The sequence below is a fragment of the Canis lupus genome, chromosome 17, assembly GCF_011100685.1.
Source record: "Canis lupus familiaris isolate Mischka breed German Shepherd chromosome 17, alternate assembly UU_Cfam_GSD_1.0, whole genome shotgun sequence".
Taxonomy (NCBI): domain Eukaryota; kingdom Metazoa; phylum Chordata; class Mammalia; order Carnivora; family Canidae; genus Canis; species Canis lupus.
Window position 1 is genome coordinate 21,289,307 of NC_049238.1, and position 18,611 is coordinate 21,307,917.

General features: G+C 54.0%; 1 protein-coding gene and 1 long non-coding RNA gene across 2 annotated transcripts; both read right to left on the bottom strand.

Moving 5' to 3' along the window:
- Window positions 1–7,315: 7,315 nt before the first annotated feature.
- Window positions 7,316–15,987, bottom strand: SLC30A3 (solute carrier family 30 member 3). Its single transcript, XM_038561068.1, is given in 9 exon segments — window positions 7,316–8,150; window positions 9,078–9,129; window positions 9,131–9,213; window positions 9,472–9,577; window positions 9,835–10,033; window positions 10,849–11,002; window positions 11,098–11,244; window positions 11,903–12,084; window positions 15,700–15,987. Coding segments are annotated over 9 exon segments (1,167 nt in total). The 5' UTR covers window positions 15,795–15,987; the 3' UTR covers window positions 7,316–8,001.
- Window positions 15,988–16,235: 248 nt separating this feature from the next.
- On the bottom strand, window positions 16,236–18,042 carry LOC119869803. The gene is made up of 3 exons (XR_005372253.1): window positions 17,738–18,042; window positions 16,912–16,985; window positions 16,236–16,418 (listed from the first exon to the last, which is right to left on the bottom strand). It is a non-coding gene; the product is annotated as an uncharacterized LOC119869803 (long non-coding RNA).
- Window positions 18,043–18,611: the final 569 nt, after the last annotated feature.

The window sequence follows — 18,611 nt, forward strand, 5'->3', positions numbered from 1 at the left end:
CCTAGTCCTCAAGTAGAAGGGTTTGTGCCAAACAGCACACACATTCTACTCAGTTGCTAAGTGGTGCGAGGTGTTCTGCTCTGTTCCTTTCTTTGGCTCTCCTAATCATAACACAGCTCTAAGTTGAATAAACTTCTTTCCCCTATAACCAGAAATGAGATCTTAGTACCTTGGGAAATAAATGAAGCTATCAGCAAGAAATAAAAACAGCGCTTTAAACAAAATATCCATACTTAAGGCTGTTTCATGTCCATTGAGAAACAATCTCATGCACTCCATGTGGTTGTCATTAACTATAAAAAGTTAAAAAAAAAAAAGTTTTCTGGTCTCCTTTCCTCCTGAGAATCTTCAGCAATTTGATCTATTTCTTTTTTTTTTTTAAGTTAACATTGCTCTAATTCTGTGCCAAGCACTGTTCTAGCATTTTACAAATATTAAGTCGTTTTTACTTTTACTTTTGGATGAACCCTTTAGCTATATCCCTCTGTGAAAAAGGGTCTGACTCAATGTGTTCCCGTATTATCATTGCAAAGTCATTTTCCCCAACTCTTTACTCTCTACACTTGTGAAGAAGAAAATCTCAAAATAGGCATTCCCACTTTTGTCCTATTCCTACCTGTTACCATTAATGAGCTGCAACCATGGCAAGTTGGTGCAGCTTTGGGCTTTAGCTGAAAGGGTAGCGTTGGGAGTTCCCAGTGTAACACTGGTAGGTGTCTATAATTCTGTGACAATACTCCTTAGACAGTGGGGGGACATGGGCCGGTGGAGATGAGGAGCAGACAGCGAGTGCCAGGATAAGTGAGTGCACGGGGAGGACTAACCTTGCAGCGGCATCTGGAAGAGATGGGGGATAGGAGCCATTCCATCAGGGAAGCCAACTAGAATGTTGTTGCACAAAAGGCAGATGATGGATGACAATGGTCTGGACTAAGGCAGAAAGGGATGTTATGAAATATGAAAATCCTAAGGATAGGAAGGACTAAAAGTCTTCCAGGCATGGGACATTGAGATGGGGAGAATGAGGGCTGATGCAGATCAGAGAGCCAGTTTGGGATACAGAAGGATGTATTCTGTTTGGGTGTGATGCTTTTCAGCTGCTGTGGGACATATGTGGAGATACAGTGGAGATAATGAAACTGGGGAGTTGGGGCAACATGCAACAGATAAATAATGTGATTACATAAGGGACATTACTAATATAACCCAAGCACTAAGAAAAGTACTGAGCCCATACCGGGGGCTCAGTAAACATTTGTTGACTGAATCGTCAGCATAAAGGTAATCGAAGCTCTTTAATTTTTTTTTAATTTTTATTTATTTATGATAGTCACACACACAGAGAGAGAGAGAGGCAGAGACAGAAGCAGGCTCCATGCACCGGGAGCCCGACGTGGGATTCAATCCCAGGTCTCCAGGATCGCGCCCTGGGCCAAAGGCAGGCGCCAAACCAGGGATCCCAATCAAAACTCTCTAAATATGTACCTCTGGATTAGTTCACCGAGAGAATGAGAGCAAGGAGAAATGAGCAGAATCTCAGAAAGGGTGGAGGAGAACTCAGAAGAAAGCCATCAAAGAGTCCCAGAGTTGCAGGTGTGTGAGGTCTGGAATGAGGTGTCAGCAGGTGAGATTCTGAAGGAGATCCAAGAGAATGAAGTCTGAGGCAGGGACTTGGTATCATAGTTACTCTGATGCTTTCTGGCTATAAGGGGGACACCACATTTCATGGGGTTAGTGATGGACTGGTCTAGAAGCTGTCATTCACCAAGAGGCAAGGAAAAAATGTGTGTGGCCTTAGGACCAGAAAGAGACCTGAAGAAGCTGGGAAAGCTGTGATGAATCCTTAGGAGAGTAATAAAAGGGTCACCAAGCGGGGCTTAGTAGGAAGACAAACTGTGAGCTTGTGGTGAGGTGGGGGGAAGCAATGTCCAGGGCAGGACCAGGGACAGGCGAGTCACTCACCTTGGAGGACTCTGGCAATGTCAATGACTTCTTCCCTGAGAAGCACTTGATTAGTTACCACCAAATGCTGCTGCAGATTTGTCCTGGAGGGTCAGCTTGTAAGGCACCGGCTCATTTGCCTATGGGTGGGAGCCTGGGGACTAAGATGGCACTTAATAGGGACACCTGGCTGGCTCAGTCAGTAGAGTAGGTGACTTGATCTCGAGGTTGCAAGTTCAAGCCACATGTTGGGGAGATTATTTAAAAATAATTTTTTAAAAAAAGATGGTACCTTTTAGACTTTGTATGACTCTCACACCCATTTGTTTACTCTTTTTCTCCATTCATTCCTTCACTTACAGCCATTACTGAATGTCTAAGTGCCAGGCAAACATGAGGAAAGCAGTGCCTCCGTCCACCCCCACCACCCCCTCCGGGCTCTGTAAATCTGTATGATTTACAGAGCAATCTCACCCCATCACTGTGCTTCCCAGAAGTCCTGTGTGACCGAGTTCTGAACCGAACCCTGCTCTGGTGCAGCAGGTGGGCAGGATGGAAGGGAACAGAGAGGCAATCTCTGGGCCAAGAAAAAGCATGTTTGCTAGTGTAAGGCCTGAAACCTGCTTATTTTGGTAAGCTTTAACTGTCTTTTAGTTCCTGGGTTTGGTTCCATCTTCTCTCTCCTTAGGCTTTTGGCTCCAGCTCTTTTAAAATTTATAGTCTGTCTTGGTTGAGCCAAAGAGAACAAGAGAGTGGAATTGAATGTTCAGACTGTTTGGGTCAGAGAGAAAGTCAGGCAGTGATCCCTGGGACCAGGTGCCACAGGCATAGCACCAAATTGGAGAGAAAATCTTAGAAGGGGTGTACCTGGAGGCCCCCTACAGTGCTTTCCTGTTCTATTCTGGGAAGCTCTTGTTTCCCTCTAAGAATGGAAGCTGTTCTGTACAAGGAACCTATAGCCTTCTCCTAGAAACATAGTACTAAGCTAGGGTGGGAGAGGGTATATTGATGGCTGCTGCACTTTCCTTCTCTCCCATCCTGAGGCACCCACTTGGGAACTGACCAGAAAGTCTCCCACAGGGAGTAGGAGCTCTGGTGCTGCAGGGGAGGAGGGGAATAGCTTATGAGTGGCCCTGAGAGTCAGCCCTGAAAGGGAGGAAACCTGTTCTCTGCATTAGCTCCTTCAGGTCCAGTTGGGGCTGCTTCCTGGGGCTTCAAGATGCTGCAGCCAGGTGGGTGGGGGGGGGGGGAAGGCTGGGGTAGAGAGAGGGCAGGGAGTGGGGGGCTGAAGGAGACAGGCACTGGCTCTGACCACAGGAGGCCCCTCCTACCTGCACCTTTTCGCTGCCCACTTTCTCCCGCTATCCTAGCAACAGGACCCACTTTGTAGGCCCATCTGTGATCGCCTCCGCCTCTGCCCCACTGCTTAGCACCCCTTAGAAGGTGTCGACCTGGTGGTGATGGGATGGGCCTGGTGATCAAAGCAGAGACAGAGAAGCCCTGGGAACTCCCAGAGTTGGGGACAAAGACTCCTTCAAGTACAAAGGGAACTCCCTGAACGCAGTTCTCCACGGGGCTGGGGCAATCTGCCAGGAACCGGGGAGGGCTCTTCCCACCCAGCCTCGGTCCCTAAATAACCTCCAGAGCCTCCGGCCGCCTCTGCTGCTATCCTGGCGTGGGCCTCAGGGGGGCGCTGCTCCCCCTCTGATGGCCTGGCTAAAGGTGGCGGGACTGGGCTCCCAGCTCACTGAAGTCCCTGGAAGGGAAGCAGGGTCACCAGAATGAGGAGCACCCCAACTTATCACCCTGGGCTTCCTCCTGGCCTCAGGCAGGCTGTGCCCCTGGGCCGCCGGGCCTGCAGGTCTCGCCGCCGGTCGGTGAGGGTCCGCTCCGCCCCCGCCCGGCCAGCAGGCCCAGGTGAGCCCCGAGCGAGGGGGGCGGGGCCGGCCCTTCTGCCCGGATGTTCCCACGCCCCGTCTCCGGGCGCGCACCTGCTTCTGGCTTTCCTGTCTGCTCCTTGGTCTCGCATCTCTCCTCTCTCTCTCTCTCTCTCTCTCTCACACACACACACACACACACTCACTCACTCACTCACTCACTCACTCACTCCTGACAACTGCATTAAGCACGACCGGCCTGTCCCTCGCTCCACCCACCCCTTGTCCACCCCATCTTTCTCTGGTCCCTGCCTGCCTCGCAGGCCGCCCTCTCCCCTCATCCTCTGGTTAACCAGCTGTGTAAAGAGCTGCCAGGGCTGGGCTGATGGATGGGCCCTTCCCCAGCTTCCCTTCCATCCCCTCCCTGCCAGCCCTGTCTCCTCACCTCACCTTCTACTACATATTTTATCATCAGGGAAGGGCACCAGGAGGAAAGGACCTTCTGGATAAGCAAGTGGAGGTGGGTGGGGGAGATAATGGGGGGATGCGGGCAGCTCCTGCAGATAAGGATTTCCTCAGCTCCCCGGAGAGGGCTACATGAATGAGGGAGAAAGCTCCTGATCCTTCTGTCCTGACTGAGCAAAGACTGAAGCTGGGAGGTGGGTGGGCAGGGAGGGCAGTGTGTAAAAGGCCTGCAGCCTTAGAGCAGCCAGAACTAAGTTTGCATCTCAACCCTGACAGTTATACTTGGGCACGTATGCTTCAGTTTCTCCATCTGAAAAGTGTAGGTCAAACCATCTAGGGTGTCTTGCACCCAGTGTAAGCTCAGTAGATTTGGGCTCCTATCCCTGCTATTAGGGTGCTGGGTCACCCTGTTCCCCTGAAATCTCGCACCTGCATCCTGGATTCCACCCAAGAAAACCTATTCCTACATGCCCTCTATGTACCAGGCACATTCATGCCACAGTGCTATGTAATCCTTCCTTTTATAATTAGGAAAGCAGGAACTCAGAGAGGTTAAAGTGACCAGTGTATTAATAGAAGACCAAGGCAGAACCAAGAAGCCTGAGTCCAGAGCCCCTGTATCTGCCATGCCAGCTGGCAGCAGGTTGCTGGAAAAGCTGAGCAAAGGTTTGCTGAGAAATTGGACCGGGCAGAGCTTCCAAGAGGCCTGAGTGGGGGGTGAGAACCCCAACTCTGCTACTGGTCACTTGCTGGGTGACCTCGGGGAAGTCCTTTTCCCTCTCTGAGCCTTAGCTTCCATTTTCTCATCTTGCCAGGGTGTAGGGCAAAAATGGACTGCATCCTTTGTGAGGTCTCATTTCACCCAGAACACTGTTCCCCACCCTGCAAAGGGACCCAACAATGTGATAAAGAGTGGGGGCTGCAGCTTAAGGCTGGTCATAGGGTGGAAATCTCGTCCTTCATTTTCCCCACCCTCCATTTCCTTCCTTTTCCCAACCCCCATCATGTCGCTTGGGGCCTATAATCAATGAGTCGTAAAATGAGAAAGTATCAGGAACTAGCAAAGCATGGAGAGCAGCTGGGGCAGCCTCAGCAGCCCCGAGCGTGATGGACTGCCAGCCCTTCACCTCAGCCCAGCCTCCCACGCCTGACTTGACTCAGGCCAGCCAGCCAGCCAGCCAAGACTCACTCAGCCTTGGGGGCACGGGGGTGCAGCTGAGACCAGAGTGGGGAGGCAGGCCTATTTTCAATGAGTCCAAAAGCCTCACCTTACACAGAGCGATGAAATCTAAGTGTATTGACATGGAAAGACACATCCAGGATGTATGGTTGAATCATAAAAGCAGGTTTCATGATCTCACCTATAAAGTGATCCCACCTATGTTATTATGTAGAACTGTTTGTACGAACGTAAAAATATAGGCAGAGAGACTCCAAACTGTAAATAGCAGTTACTTCTGGGAGTAATAGAATAGGGGAAACACTCACTTTCTACTTTATACACTTTTCCTTTGTTGGATTTTTTAAAAAATATTTTATTTATTTATTCATGAGAGAGAGAGGCAGAGACACAGGCAGAGGGAGAAGCAGGCTCCTTGCCAGGACCCTGATGCAGGACTCGATCCTGAGACTCCAGTATTACGCCCTGGGCCAAAGGCAGGCACTGAACTGCTGAGGCCCCCAGGGATCCCCATCCTTTGTTGGATTTTTTTTTTTTTTAGGATTTATTTATTTATGATAGACATAGAGAGAGAGAAAGGGAGGCAGAGACACAGGAGGAGGGAGAAGTAGGCTCCATGCAGGAGCCTGACGTGGGACTCAATCCCAGGTCTCCAGGATCACGCCCTGGGCTGCAGGCGGCGCCAAACCGCCACGCCACCCGAGCTGCCCCCTTTGCTGGATTCTTAAGGCAAGCATATATTGTTTTTATAATAATTTTTAAAAGATCATTTTATATTAAAGATATTTCCACTATGCAAAGGAAAGCCTTGCAGAAGTATGCACGGGCTAATGAAAATACTCAGTGTCTTTGCTTCAGGCTGGAATTGTATCAACCTAGGGTGGCAGGGCCTGCAAACTCCTGCTGATCCAAAGCACTAGATCTAAAATCAAAGCACAGAGTTTGATTTCTTAGAAGAGAAAATCCACAGTCCCTTAAGTTTAAGGGATCCCTTAATAGTAACAATAATCCCTTAAGTTTGCTTTATAAAGGGCAGCCCCGGTGGCCCCACGGTTTAGCGCCACCTTCACCCCAGGATATGATCCTGGAAGCCTGGGATCTCGTCCCTCTTCTCCCTCTGCCTGTGTCTCTGTCTCTGTCTCTCTCTGTCTCTCATGAATAAATAAATAAAAATCTTAAAAAAAAAAAAAAAAGTTTGGGATCCCTGGGTGACGCAACGGTTTAGCGCCTGCCTTTGGCCCAGGGCGCGATCCTGGAGACCTGGGATCGAATCCCACATCAGGCTCCTGGTGCATGGAGCCTGCTTCTCCCTCTGCCTATGTCTCTGCCTCTCTCTCTCTCTGTGTGTGACTATCATAAATAAATAAATTAATTAATTTTTAAAAAAGTATATAAAAAAAAAAGTTTGGTTTATAAAGACTAAATCTGTCCAAATATATGATTCTTTAAGACAAAGGGGGATAGTAACAGAGGTCCTTGGTGTCCGCAGCCCAAAGAGTGTGGTGCAACCACTCTTCCCCAAAGGGACTAAGCTTCCTCTGACCAGCCCGAGGCCCGGATGGCCTATAGGAGTATTTAGGAATGACTCTCCAGGATCCCTTGGCTCCTTGCCTTCCAACTTTCTCCTGCAACCAAGCCCAGGGCATGCAAGGACTCTCCCTGAGCCGGAGACCCAGGCATGCAGTAGGGGAAGGTAACAAAGGGACTGGTGGGTTTTAGCCTACAAGGGATTGGATATTTGAGGGTGGAGAAGGTGGAGGAGCTGGGTGGGAGGGAGGAGGGCTGTGGGAGGTCACTCTGGCTATGAGGCTCTCTTTCCCTCTTCTGAGGAGTCAGTACACGGACTGGAAGATGCAGTTAGACACAAGTTTATTGGTGGAGCTGTGGTGGAGTCCTCCCTCTCTCTGGGATAGCCGAGGGCACAGCACCAACAGAGGGATGGACAGACAGATCCCCAAAAGGACACATGGATGGTGCAGACTCAGAGAGACCATAGCACAGCCACAGAGGCACAGAGACACACAGGCCACAGCACCAAGAAACACATACACATGGAGACAAAACCACAAGGCTAGAACAAACAGACAAAGTGCGGGTTTTGGGGCTCCTGCATAGACAGAGCGAGGGCCACATGGGGAGGGGGCCCCTGCTGACCTCCCCCAGGCATAGGCACACCAACAGCACACAGACAGGCAGATGCCCCCAGCCAGCCAGCCAGCCAGCCTGCCACACAGACAAATGAACTGCATGGAAAGGACGCTTGTGCTCCCTAAACCACAGGGAGTGGGGACCAAGGGATTTCTACACACCCCCACTGATTAACTCCCATTCAGCCTGACTCCTGCCTCCCCACCCCCCCCACACACACACACTTTGGTCTTGTCCACTGGACCTGGGGGCTAGGGAATGGGCAGATGGAAGGAGGGAGAGAGGAAGGGGTACGGGACCAGCTGTCCCTTCTCCGAGAGCAGGGAGGCAGGTACTGAGAGTCCGGGCCTGAGCCAGGGCCTGGCAGTAGGGTGAGGGCGGGGCCTTGGCTCAGGCTTGGGGGGGCTCCCGGCAGCGCAGGCACTGGGCCATCTCGGGCTGGTACTGCTCAACCTGCAGGGTACAGCTGGAGAATCCAAACCGGGAGTGGAGCTGGGATGTGGCTTCAGCCAGGACAGCTTCAGGGTCAGCCGTGGAGTCTGTGGGAGAGTGATAAGAGGCAGCAGGTTCCCAGGGGACTTGGGAACCAGGCAGGGGCCAAGATAAGGACGGGTGAAGGGGGACCCAATGGTTTGCACAGCATTAAAGCCAGGCTTGAATTAGGAGCTTTATTTTCTTTCTGTATTGTACCAACAGCATAAAAATGCCAAAGAAAAGGTTGGAGAGATTCACCCCCTAATCAGCCATGCCACCATGCTAACCACCAAACTATTCTTATTTTTCTATTCTCTTCTGCTCTTTGACTATCAATAAACAGCTGTATGTTTCAGCAGCCACAGCACCCGATTCTCCAAGACAATCCAGATGTTAAATATTTTCTCATTGTCACTCTAAAGTTACCATCAACTATCCCACAAAGTATAATATTTTTGGCATCCAAATTGCATGTCTCTGATTGCTTCTTGCATCTGGAAGAAACTCAAAAAGCCTTTGTCAGCTTGTGAGTCACCATATATATTTTTAATAGTTGAATCATAATGTAGATATAATTTTACATTCAGCTTTTTCCTCTTAGCATTATACCATAAACATTTTTCCTAGTTGCCACACAGTGTTCATAATCATCAGTTTGAATAGTCCCGTGATACCCCACGGTCACAACTTACCTAATGTGCCCTGTTACTAGACTTATTACTATTAGTGATCTTTTAAAGGGTTGCTGGTTCTCTGCACTACTTCAGAGAGGGTGTCACCTCCCCCCAAAATACCCTGTCCAGGGTTCCTTGTCTCCAACATGCACATACATATGAAAAAGAGATCAAGAAAGAGAGATGGACCTGCAATTCCAGCAATTCAGATTATCTTCCTAGGTTTAGAAAGGGAGCCAGGCTGGGGCGGGGAGAGGCGGGTTGAGGGGGTGGGAAATATCTCTAGGAGGTAACTGGCTAGGGCCAGTGTGTACTCACCAATGGCCAGGTGTGCGGAGGCAACATGGTAAGTAAGCGTAAGGGACCAGAGGATGCAACTCATGAGTTGCCCGGACTCCTGGCACGGACATCAGTGTGTCCCGCACGGGCTCAAACCCCACGCTTCGGGGGGAACCTGCAAAAAGCACCCACCATGCCTTATTACCAAGGCCCCTCCTGCCCAAGGACAGCCCCTTACCAGACTCTACCTCTCCCCATTCTGTGTCTGCTCACCATTAACCCCCACAATTCACTCTGTGCCCGAATCCTCCTTCTAGCAATAGACCCCAGGACCCAGGCCTTCACCCGACACTCTCTTGAAAGAAGAGAGGTGGCTCAGAGCTGGAGCAAGGTCAGAGAGGATCCAGGTGAGGAACTGTGACATCTGACTTACCTTCCATGAGGACACGAAGAACATCTCGGAGGGTGGGAGCTGTAGATCCCAGGGCACAGATGGAGAAGAGGAAGGTGCTGATGGGGTCAGCTGCCTTGTACTGAGGCTGTAGGGAAAGAGACCTCTGAGCCCAGGAAACAGGAACCTTCCAGAGGAAGACCTAGGGGTGTCTTAGACAAACAGGACCCAAGAGGCCCCTGAGAGCCCTGCTGGGGGAAAGGGACCATGCCCCGAGCAGGGATTTCGGGGGAGCTAGGAGCTTGGCGGGGGTGGTGGGGGTGGGGGAGAGGCCAAGGGTCCAAGGAGGGGGTTAGGGTGTGGAGCTGGGGGAGGAAGGCCCGGGCAGGCTTGTGTGCACAGTACCTTGAAGTAGATGAGGACAGAGGCGGCCAGTACCCCAAGGCTCTGCAGGAGGTCCCCCAGCACATGCACAAAGGCTGCCCGGACGCTGGTGTTCCCCAGGGGCAGGGGCTCCCCGGGCCCCTCCTCCAGCGGTGCATACTCCGCCCCCCTAGACCCGTGGCTGTGGGGGGGCCCAGCCTGGTGCAGCACAAAGGCCATTCTGAGGGGGAAGCAGAGCAGCTCAGCCCACGCGGCCCATTCCTGGCCTCCTCTGCCCTATTTCCACATTCTCTCCACCTCCCCCTACCCCCCCCCGGAGCTCTTTCCCCACCTATTTTCTCCCTACTTTCCCAGCCCCAGACAAAGACAACATCGGCCAAGGGAGACAAATCATGTAGCCTGGGGGACATAACACTGTACTTGGTGCTGGAGATATGGATTCACATCCTGACCCTGCTATTTACACCTGTGCAAATCACCTAGCTACCTCTTCCATTCTGTTTCTGTTTCATTAACTGTACACTAGGACTGATACTGTCTACATCATGGGGTGGTTGTGGGGCTCAGATGAGACACTGCTGCCGAAAGCCCCCAGCAGAGTGGCTGGTACACAGCAGGCCCTTAATAAATGCCTGCTTACTGGGATCCCTGGGTGGCGCAGCGGTTTGGCGCCTGCCTTTGGCCCAGGGCGCGATCCTGGAGACCCGGGATCGAATCCCACATCGGGCTTCCGGTGCATGGAGCCTGCTTCTCCCTCTGCCTGTGTCTCTGCCTCTCTCTCTTTCTCTCTCTGTGACTATCATAAATAAATAAACATTTAAAAAAAATTAAAAAAAAATGCCTGCTTACTGGGTTCTAGGTCTTTCTCCCAACTGTTTTAAGGCAGCCCTAGGGCAGGCGACAGGTGAGAACTGTGTATGTGTATGTGTGTGTGTTGCATGCCTGTTGGGGAGGGGAGAGAGCCAGCTCTCCCACCTGGGAGGAGGACCCCTCGCCCTGAGCCCCACATGGTGCCTGCTCCATACTGGCACGTACAGCAGATTGGCACAGACTGCGATGCTGGCGGTCAGCAGCATGGCACCCCCCTCGATGTGGTAGTCGCTGTGCAGCAGGCGGATGAAGGCCAGGTACAGGAGGATGCCAGTGACCATCCAGAGGGAGACCACAGAGGCCAAAGCCCCCAGAGTCTCTGCAGGGGGAGACAAGCTATCAGAGACCTGCCCGGGACCCTAGGAGGTACCTTCTGGTAAGATCAGAGGCTCACTGGGCTATGCAGGGCCTTACCTGAGCGGTGCCACCCAAAGGTCATGGTGCGGGTGGCTGGACGGGTAGAGAGCCACAGGGAGAAGAGGCTGCCTATCATGCTGCCCACATCTGCCAGCAGGTGGGCTGCATCGGTCATAATGGCCAGGCTGTGCGCCAAATACCCACCTGCAAGGATAAAGCAGTGTACTCTGGGTCCAGTTAGAAAGTAGCATGAGCTGTGGCAGCATGTGGATAAGCAGGGAGAAAAACTGGGGGGCCCTGCACCAAAATGTGAACTGTGTTTTTCTCTGGTGATGGGACTACAGGAAGTTCTTATTTGCTTCTTTTCACTCATCCACATTTCTAGTTTCTATAATGACACATTTTCATATCAAGAAAATAGGACTTTTAAAAGACTCAGCTAGGGATGCCTGGGTGGCTCAGTGGTGGAGTGTCTGCCTTTGGCTCAGGGCGTGATCCTAGGGTCCTGGAATCGACTCCTGCATTGGGCTCCCTGCAGGGAGCCTGCTTTTCCCTCTGCCTATGTCTCTGCTTCTCTCTGTGTGTCTCTCATGAATAAATAAATAAAATCTTAAAAAATAAAAGACTCAGCTAATGCTGAGAAGCTGCCCTGGCACCCCCCCTCCGCTGCGGACCTTGCCCTGAATTCCCCTTGGTGCTGTCTCCCATCCTCTCCCGCTCCCTGAGTCCTGAGCACCCAGGTCTCCACTGCAGCCATCTCCTTCTCTGCATGTCCACCAGGAACGTTGCTGGGACTCTGGGCGGAGAGTGGCTCAGGCCGGGGTCAAGAGGACGGGGTTGGAGGAGCAGCCCTCTGACTTACCAACCACCTCCCCGGCCATGAAGACGCAGCACACGGCACAGGCGGCACACAGCTGCCTCTGTGCCTGCAGCCTCTCAGGGGTGAGGCCCGGCTGTGGTAGGGGGTCCCTGTGGCAGTGGTGGAAGGGCAACTCCACAGATTTGGGTTCCTCAGGGACGGCCTCCGAGGGCTCTGTGAAGAGACTGAGATGGGTAGCGTGATTCAAACTGGTGCATGGCCATGGTCTGACCTGTTCCTCAGTCCCGCTAGACAGGCTTCATTAGCCGTGGCCCAACACTCGCTCTGTCTGTCCCAAGGCCTGCTCAAACCTGGGAGCCTCAGAGACAGGGGCCACGTGAGAGAGTGGGGCTAAGAAACCGCTCAGAGCCCAGCCTCCCTTTTCTGTCATACACAGAGCCATGGAATTTCACAGCTGGAAAGCACTGTAGAGATGGTCTCGTCTAACACTTGTTACAGAAATGACAAGTATGAGACTCAGAGAGGGGGAAGACATATGGAGGCCACACGGCGAGTTCGTGGTATAGAGTAGACTCTACCATAACGAATTGATAGACACCATAAGGAACACAAGTGAGCAGGAACTTGCTGACCTCCAGGAGCTTTTGGTGAACAAGATGAAGGTGTATCTAGTGCTATGACAGTAGCAAGAGAGTAGCTATTGCCATAAAGCCAAATGCTGTCAGGGCTGGGAGGATAGAGGAGTAGACGAATTAGAGTGAAATCAGAGAAACTGAAGGATGGGGAGGGTTTTGGTAAAGACTGGGTGAACATGCCAGGCAGAGGCAACAGGAAGGGAAGGTGGTGTCAAAGGGTGAGCATACAATCCTGGCCTTGGTGCTTCCCTCCCAGATCCAGGTCCCAGTGTCTCCATCTAGATCCTTCCCCTTCCCTATGTAGACATGCAGCTGAAATGTGGCCATTTAAAAGAGTGGAATGTTGGGATCCAGAAAAATCTGATATTTCAGATCCCAGAGTTGGGGTTGTTATAGGGAGTATGAAGCACAGACTGCTGTGGCTGGGGAGGCAGTGGGAGGATGCTGGATTTGGAGGCTGCCCCATGTTAGCTGGACCTTGGTCTGATCATAAGCACCTAGCAGAGGCCACCTTAACTGTACAGTGCCAAGCCCCCCTTGGTGAATGAATGGGGCTGGGGCCTCACCTGGTATGCCAGACATTGAGCTCAGGCTGTTTTAGGTTCATACTGGCCCAATTCTTAACCCCATGACTACCAAGTCTGAACCCCAGCAAGGCCAGAACCTTCCCACGGAACAAAGGATGTAATAGAAAATACAGTCCTAGAAATACTCATGGAGGTGTGACTAGAATACCCATGAGTGAAATCGAAGGCTCTAGGTTGAAAAGTGGTCACAGCAGTAAAGTGAGGAGGGAAGCCTGGGGTCTTCCGGCTCAGAAAAGCTCTGCCAAGTGGGTGAATTGAGGTGTGAGGGAGGTGGGGGGACATTTGGTGCTTCTAGGGAAGATTCAAGTGCTGGCAGGTAGATTAATTTCTTGGAATTTTCTTCCAAGACTTAGTATCTCAATGTGTATGATTCTGGTGTGTTTCCAGAGGAGACAGGGAAATGAGGGTGGCTCTGAAACCCATCCTCATTCTTCAATGAGGTATACATATAGTTGGGCGCCTGGGAATCAGGTGGCAGGTGGTATACACATGGTGAAGCCTGGTCTAGTGGGAGAGACAGATGTTTCACCGATGACTTACTAGGCAAGGAGAGGCTGGGGCCAGGAGGATTATGAACGAAGGACTTTGGAGCACCAGGGAGGGAGTGACCACCTGTGATGGGGGTGAGGACAACTTCACAGAGGGAGAGATGTTCAACATGAGACCTAGGTGAAAAAGAGGGCTCCATACACATGGGATGTCAATGACAAGATAAGTGGCTAGGAGTTTTAAGTATCAGGAGCCAGGCCAAGGGCTGAGGAGGGAAGCAAGGGCTCAAAGGAACATGGAGGGATATACACTGATTGATTTCACATATCTTTCCCAAGCCCTGAGATGACCTTGCTGATGTATATTAGTCTGAGAGGGAGAGAGGAGAGAAGATGGAAGGGTTCAGACTAGACCAGGCCACAGATTCCCTGCACAGAATTTTAGAGGAGGGGCAGGTAGGTTAGGGAAGAGTCTCTTTCAGAAAATACTGCAGGATTTGGTGACTAATGGTCATATGAGGATGAAAATGAGCCGGGAGTCAGAGATGCGGGTCTGGATAGCAAGCACAGGCTGCGTGGCTTTGGGGCAGTGGGCAAGATGCCTTTTTTGTAAGGCACAGAGTAGCCAGTCATCAAGGTAGCCACCCATCAACAGGCTACTCCCTTTTGTTCTGCATGAATTGGGCACTAAAGAAGCCTCATTGTTGGGGTGCCTGGCTGGCTCAGTTGGTAGAGCATGCGACTCTTAATCTCAGGGTCATGAGCTCAAGCTCCACCTTGGGCATGGAGCCTACTTTAAAAAAAATACATTAGAAAAAAAAGAAGCCTCATTGTTGGTGTGAGTGGGTGTGTGCGTGAGTGTGTATATGGGTGGGGGGCTACATGCTGTTTAGAGAGAAAGAAAGGCAGTTTTCTCTCCTTGACATTCTGAAACCCCCAACAAACAAGTAATATTGAGTGAGGTAGAGGGGAAGTTTGGGGAGGGGACAGGGCCTGAAGCAGAGTCAAAAGGATATGTGAAGAGCCAGCCAGTGTCTTGGCTGGAGCCTCCACAGCTGCCCACGTCTGCAGTCCCCTGCAGGAAGGAGTCAGACGGGAAGTCTGTCCTCCCTTCTGTTCATCCACTCCCCCACCCACTCAGGTTTACGGCCCTCGCCCAGGGAAAGAGCGAGAAACACACAGAGGAACCAGAGACAAAGGGAAAGGTGCTCGGAGGGAAAAAGAACGGTTGGGAGAAATGAAGAAGGGGGGGGGGGGGAAGCCGACGAGAAAGAGCTAGAGAGCCTGTCAAATTTCCGAGACAAACGGACGGTCAGCCAACAGACAAAATGGCCAGCGGAGGTGGCCAGGATGGGCCTGGCGCGGCGCTCCGAGGGCCAAGGCGCACAGAGCCGGCGGGCGCCGGGCGCGGGAGGCCGGCGGGACGCGGAGGAGGTTCTCCGGCCGCCCCCGGCCCGCTGTCCCGGCCGCTCCGCGCGCCTCATTTCACACCTCGCCGCCCCCGGCCCCGTCTGTGCGGAGCCGGGAATACCCCCTGCCGCCCAGACCGCACCTGCTCCTTCGCTGCCACCCCCTCGCCTCCCAGCGGCCGCCGCCCCCCAGGGGCCGGGAAGAACCGCCGTGGAGCCCGGGCCCATCTTCGGTCCGGGTGCGCACAGCTGGCCGTGGCTGGAGGGGGCGCCGCGAGCCCGGCGCACGGAGGAAAGGGCCAGGGGCCTGCAGCGGGGGCTCCGAAGGCGGGGCGGCCAGATGCCCCCACCAGCAGGGCGCCCGAGCAATGCAGACATCGGGGCACCGGGCGCGGACTCCGGCCCGACGGAGGGGCAGCTGCTCGCGGGAAAGTCAGATGCGGCGAGGGCGGCTGAGGGGTCCGGAGGCTTGGGGGACGCGCCGGGGAGCCGATTTGCGGGACCGAGAAAAAGCGTGGCCGGGAGGAGCATAGCAGGCTGCTGGGAGGGGCGGGGGCTTCTGGCCGTGTGGCCGGGGAGGACAGACCCGGTGCCGCGAAGCCGAGGGAGTTGCGGTGCGCTGGGGCGGCCAGCCGGGGCCGCGCCGAGGGAGACAACGAAAGGGGCGGATGGCACGAGGGTGGCGCCCCCAGGCTGAGGGCTGGCCCAGGTCTGTCCTACCTCTTCAAGCGCAGGCCGCCACCGGCGCCGCCGCGGTCCCGGGGGCTCACCAGGCGAGTGGTCTCCGAGCCCCCCGTGGCAGGAGAGGGCTCCATGTCTCCGCGGCCCCGACCGTCTAGGCCCCACCGAGGAAGAGAGAGGCGGGGCCGGCCCTGCACCAAGTCCGAGCGGCCAGCCGACCCTCGGACTCCCCGCAGGGCCGCGGGGCCACCAGAGTGGAGGGAACTGCAGCGACTGTGGCGCGGGGAGTCCGAACTGCAGATCCCGCTGCCTTTGGAGCCCCGCCCCGCGTGGGGCGAGCTCCCCAAGCCCCGCCTCCAGGCTCCCGGGCCTCTCCCCCATGCCTAAGCCCCGCCCCCGGAGCCCGGCCCCCATAACCAAAGCCCCATTTCCCAGTGCCAGAGCCAGGTGGGGGCGACGCAAGTCCTCTGCGCCCCCTCAGGGTTCTAGAAAACACCTAATCTCCATAGCCCCGCCCCCACCCAAGTCCCGCCCGCCGGTTCTAAGCCAAGCTCCCAAAACCTAGGCACCTCTCGACCAACCTTCCCCCAAGAAACACCTCCCTTCGCAAGCCTGCACGGGGGGGGGGGGTCCTCCAACCCCTCCCGACAGAGGCACAAACAGGTGTGGGTCCATCACCTAGCTCGAGAGAACCAGAAAGAGCGTGGGGTGCGCAGAGACATATCCGGGAGAACTCCAGGGACTCTGGCCAGAAACCCCTGTGTGGAGGATGTGGGGTCGGAATTTGCATGCAAAATCTGCTGCCAAGCACTGTACCGCTCATTATCATTTATTTTTATAGAGACACTGGGTGACAAAAGCTTCCTGTTCTCCTCCAATCCATTACTATCCCTATTTTTCAGATGAGTAAACTGAGTTCCAGAGTTAGAAGCCTCTAGGGTCGTGCAGCCGGGTAATAAAATGCTGGGACTGGAACCCCATCCTCTTTCCCTCTCCAGTTCAGGGCGCCGCGCTGGCCACTGGAGAGGGCGCGCACGGCAGTCTTGTCACTCACAGTCTGGGGCAATCGGAGGAGGAGGGAGTGATGCCACCTCTCTGGTCACACAAACCATTGTTCTTAGAGGGAGGTGGAAGCTTGTCAGCAAGTGATTCTTTGCCTCCGACCCTCTAGCACCTGGATGGGCATTCTCTCATTTTGCCTCGTTTTGCCCCGTTTTAACTAAAGCCCAGGGGATGGATGGAGTGACTTACAGCAAAGTGGGTGGCTGAGCCCCGGGTTAAACCTTCAACTGCTCAATGCTCTCTGCCCCTCACACCTGCCGCCACTGTAGGATGAAATGGGAGTGGGCATCACATTGTGCCCTCCAAGCTGTGACACTCTGTGAAGAGGAGGGTCTGGAGGAGGAGGAGGGAGAAAACTGAGCTTGGATGGGGAAGCGTGGAGGGTGGGAGTGGCTAGTGAGTCCAGCAGAGAAACCCATCAACCGGCACCCTTCCTGAAGAACACACTGGGCGTCGCTCATTTAGGGTTCTCGTCCCAAGGTTATTATCCCAAACGTTGCGACTGAGTGTACACTCCGCCCCCCCCCAAAAAAAAAACCCCGAACAAACACCAGGAACACGTGCCAGATAGAGTGGTTGGAAGAGATGGGGTTAACCTGGGAGAGCTTCGCGGAGGAGGTGAGGCTTGAACGGATTAGGCAAGCTGGGCTGCGGGCTGGCTGCTCAGGCGGGGGAGAGTGAGGCCCTTGCCAAGGTTTGCGGGCGGCGTGCACGAAGGGAGCGTACTGCGCTGGGAAACGGTGCGGAACAGAACCGAAGGGTCTGCGCGAGCCCCCCGCGCCGCATCTACACCCACGCTGCGCCCGGGGCCAGCGCCAGCCTTTATTCGGCACACTCCCCGCTACTCCCAGCGGAAGACTCAGCCCAAAGCCCACGCAAGGAGAGGGGCGAGGGAGTGAGGGTGGGGGTCCTTTCTCCCTCCAACCTCCCTTAGAGGAGTGGGGCCTCAGCTCCTTCCTCGGGCCTGGGGGTGCAAGCTGAGGTAGCGAGAGGGGAAACCACCGGCCAAGGTCACCTTGTAGGTCCTTGTTAGAGCACGGTTGGAACTCTTGTTCGTCTAGGTCAGGACCCCCGGCAGGTGCCGCTTGGCGCCGTCGGTTTTCGAAGCTCCGCACGGGGCCTGGGGTTTCCCCAATTCTGAGAGCCCTGGAGCTGGGATGCGGAGGGGCCACCGCGCACTCAAGGGCTGGGATGCTGTAGCCTCGCCTGAAGCGGCCAGGGCAGGAGAGCTCGAGACTGGGGAGAAATCGCGGAGCCCTGTGCGGGGAAGGGGCTTCTAGGCACGCCTTAGCCAATGACGACAACAGGGGACTTAACAACAATGGCCTCCTCCGGGATTTCCCTTCCCGGGCAGTCAGTCCACAGAGCGCAGACAGCAGCCCCGGGTTCCCGGGAGGGGGCGCAGACGCCGGCACATGCCCGCCCGCTACAGGGCGGGGAGCGAGCGGGCGGGAGGGGAAAGAAGTCTGGGAGCAGGTGGATGACAGGGCTGTCCTCGGCCTCAGCTCCCTCGGTGTCGGGCCTTGGAACGTGCTGCCTCCAGAAGCCGAGGGCACCAGCGGGGAGAATACCAACAGTTGCCTGTGCTTGGAAATTTATGCAAGAAAAGCCTGGCAGCGAAACAGAGTGCTTGCACCTGTTTCTCAAAGAGCCATCAAGTGGCCCTATGAAAATCTTTGCAAAGGGTCCTCTTGAATGCCAGATCTGAGGAAGGTATTCTGCATCTGCTAGGAGCTAGGAAAATTATGCAGGAGTTAGAAGGGCAGCTTAGAGCTGGCTTTAAGGAACTGGAATCTTGTAAGAACTATTCATTCAACATTTACTGAACACTTATTTCCTGCCATGCACTTTGCTAGGGTAACTGGGAATTCCCAGTGAACAAGATAGAT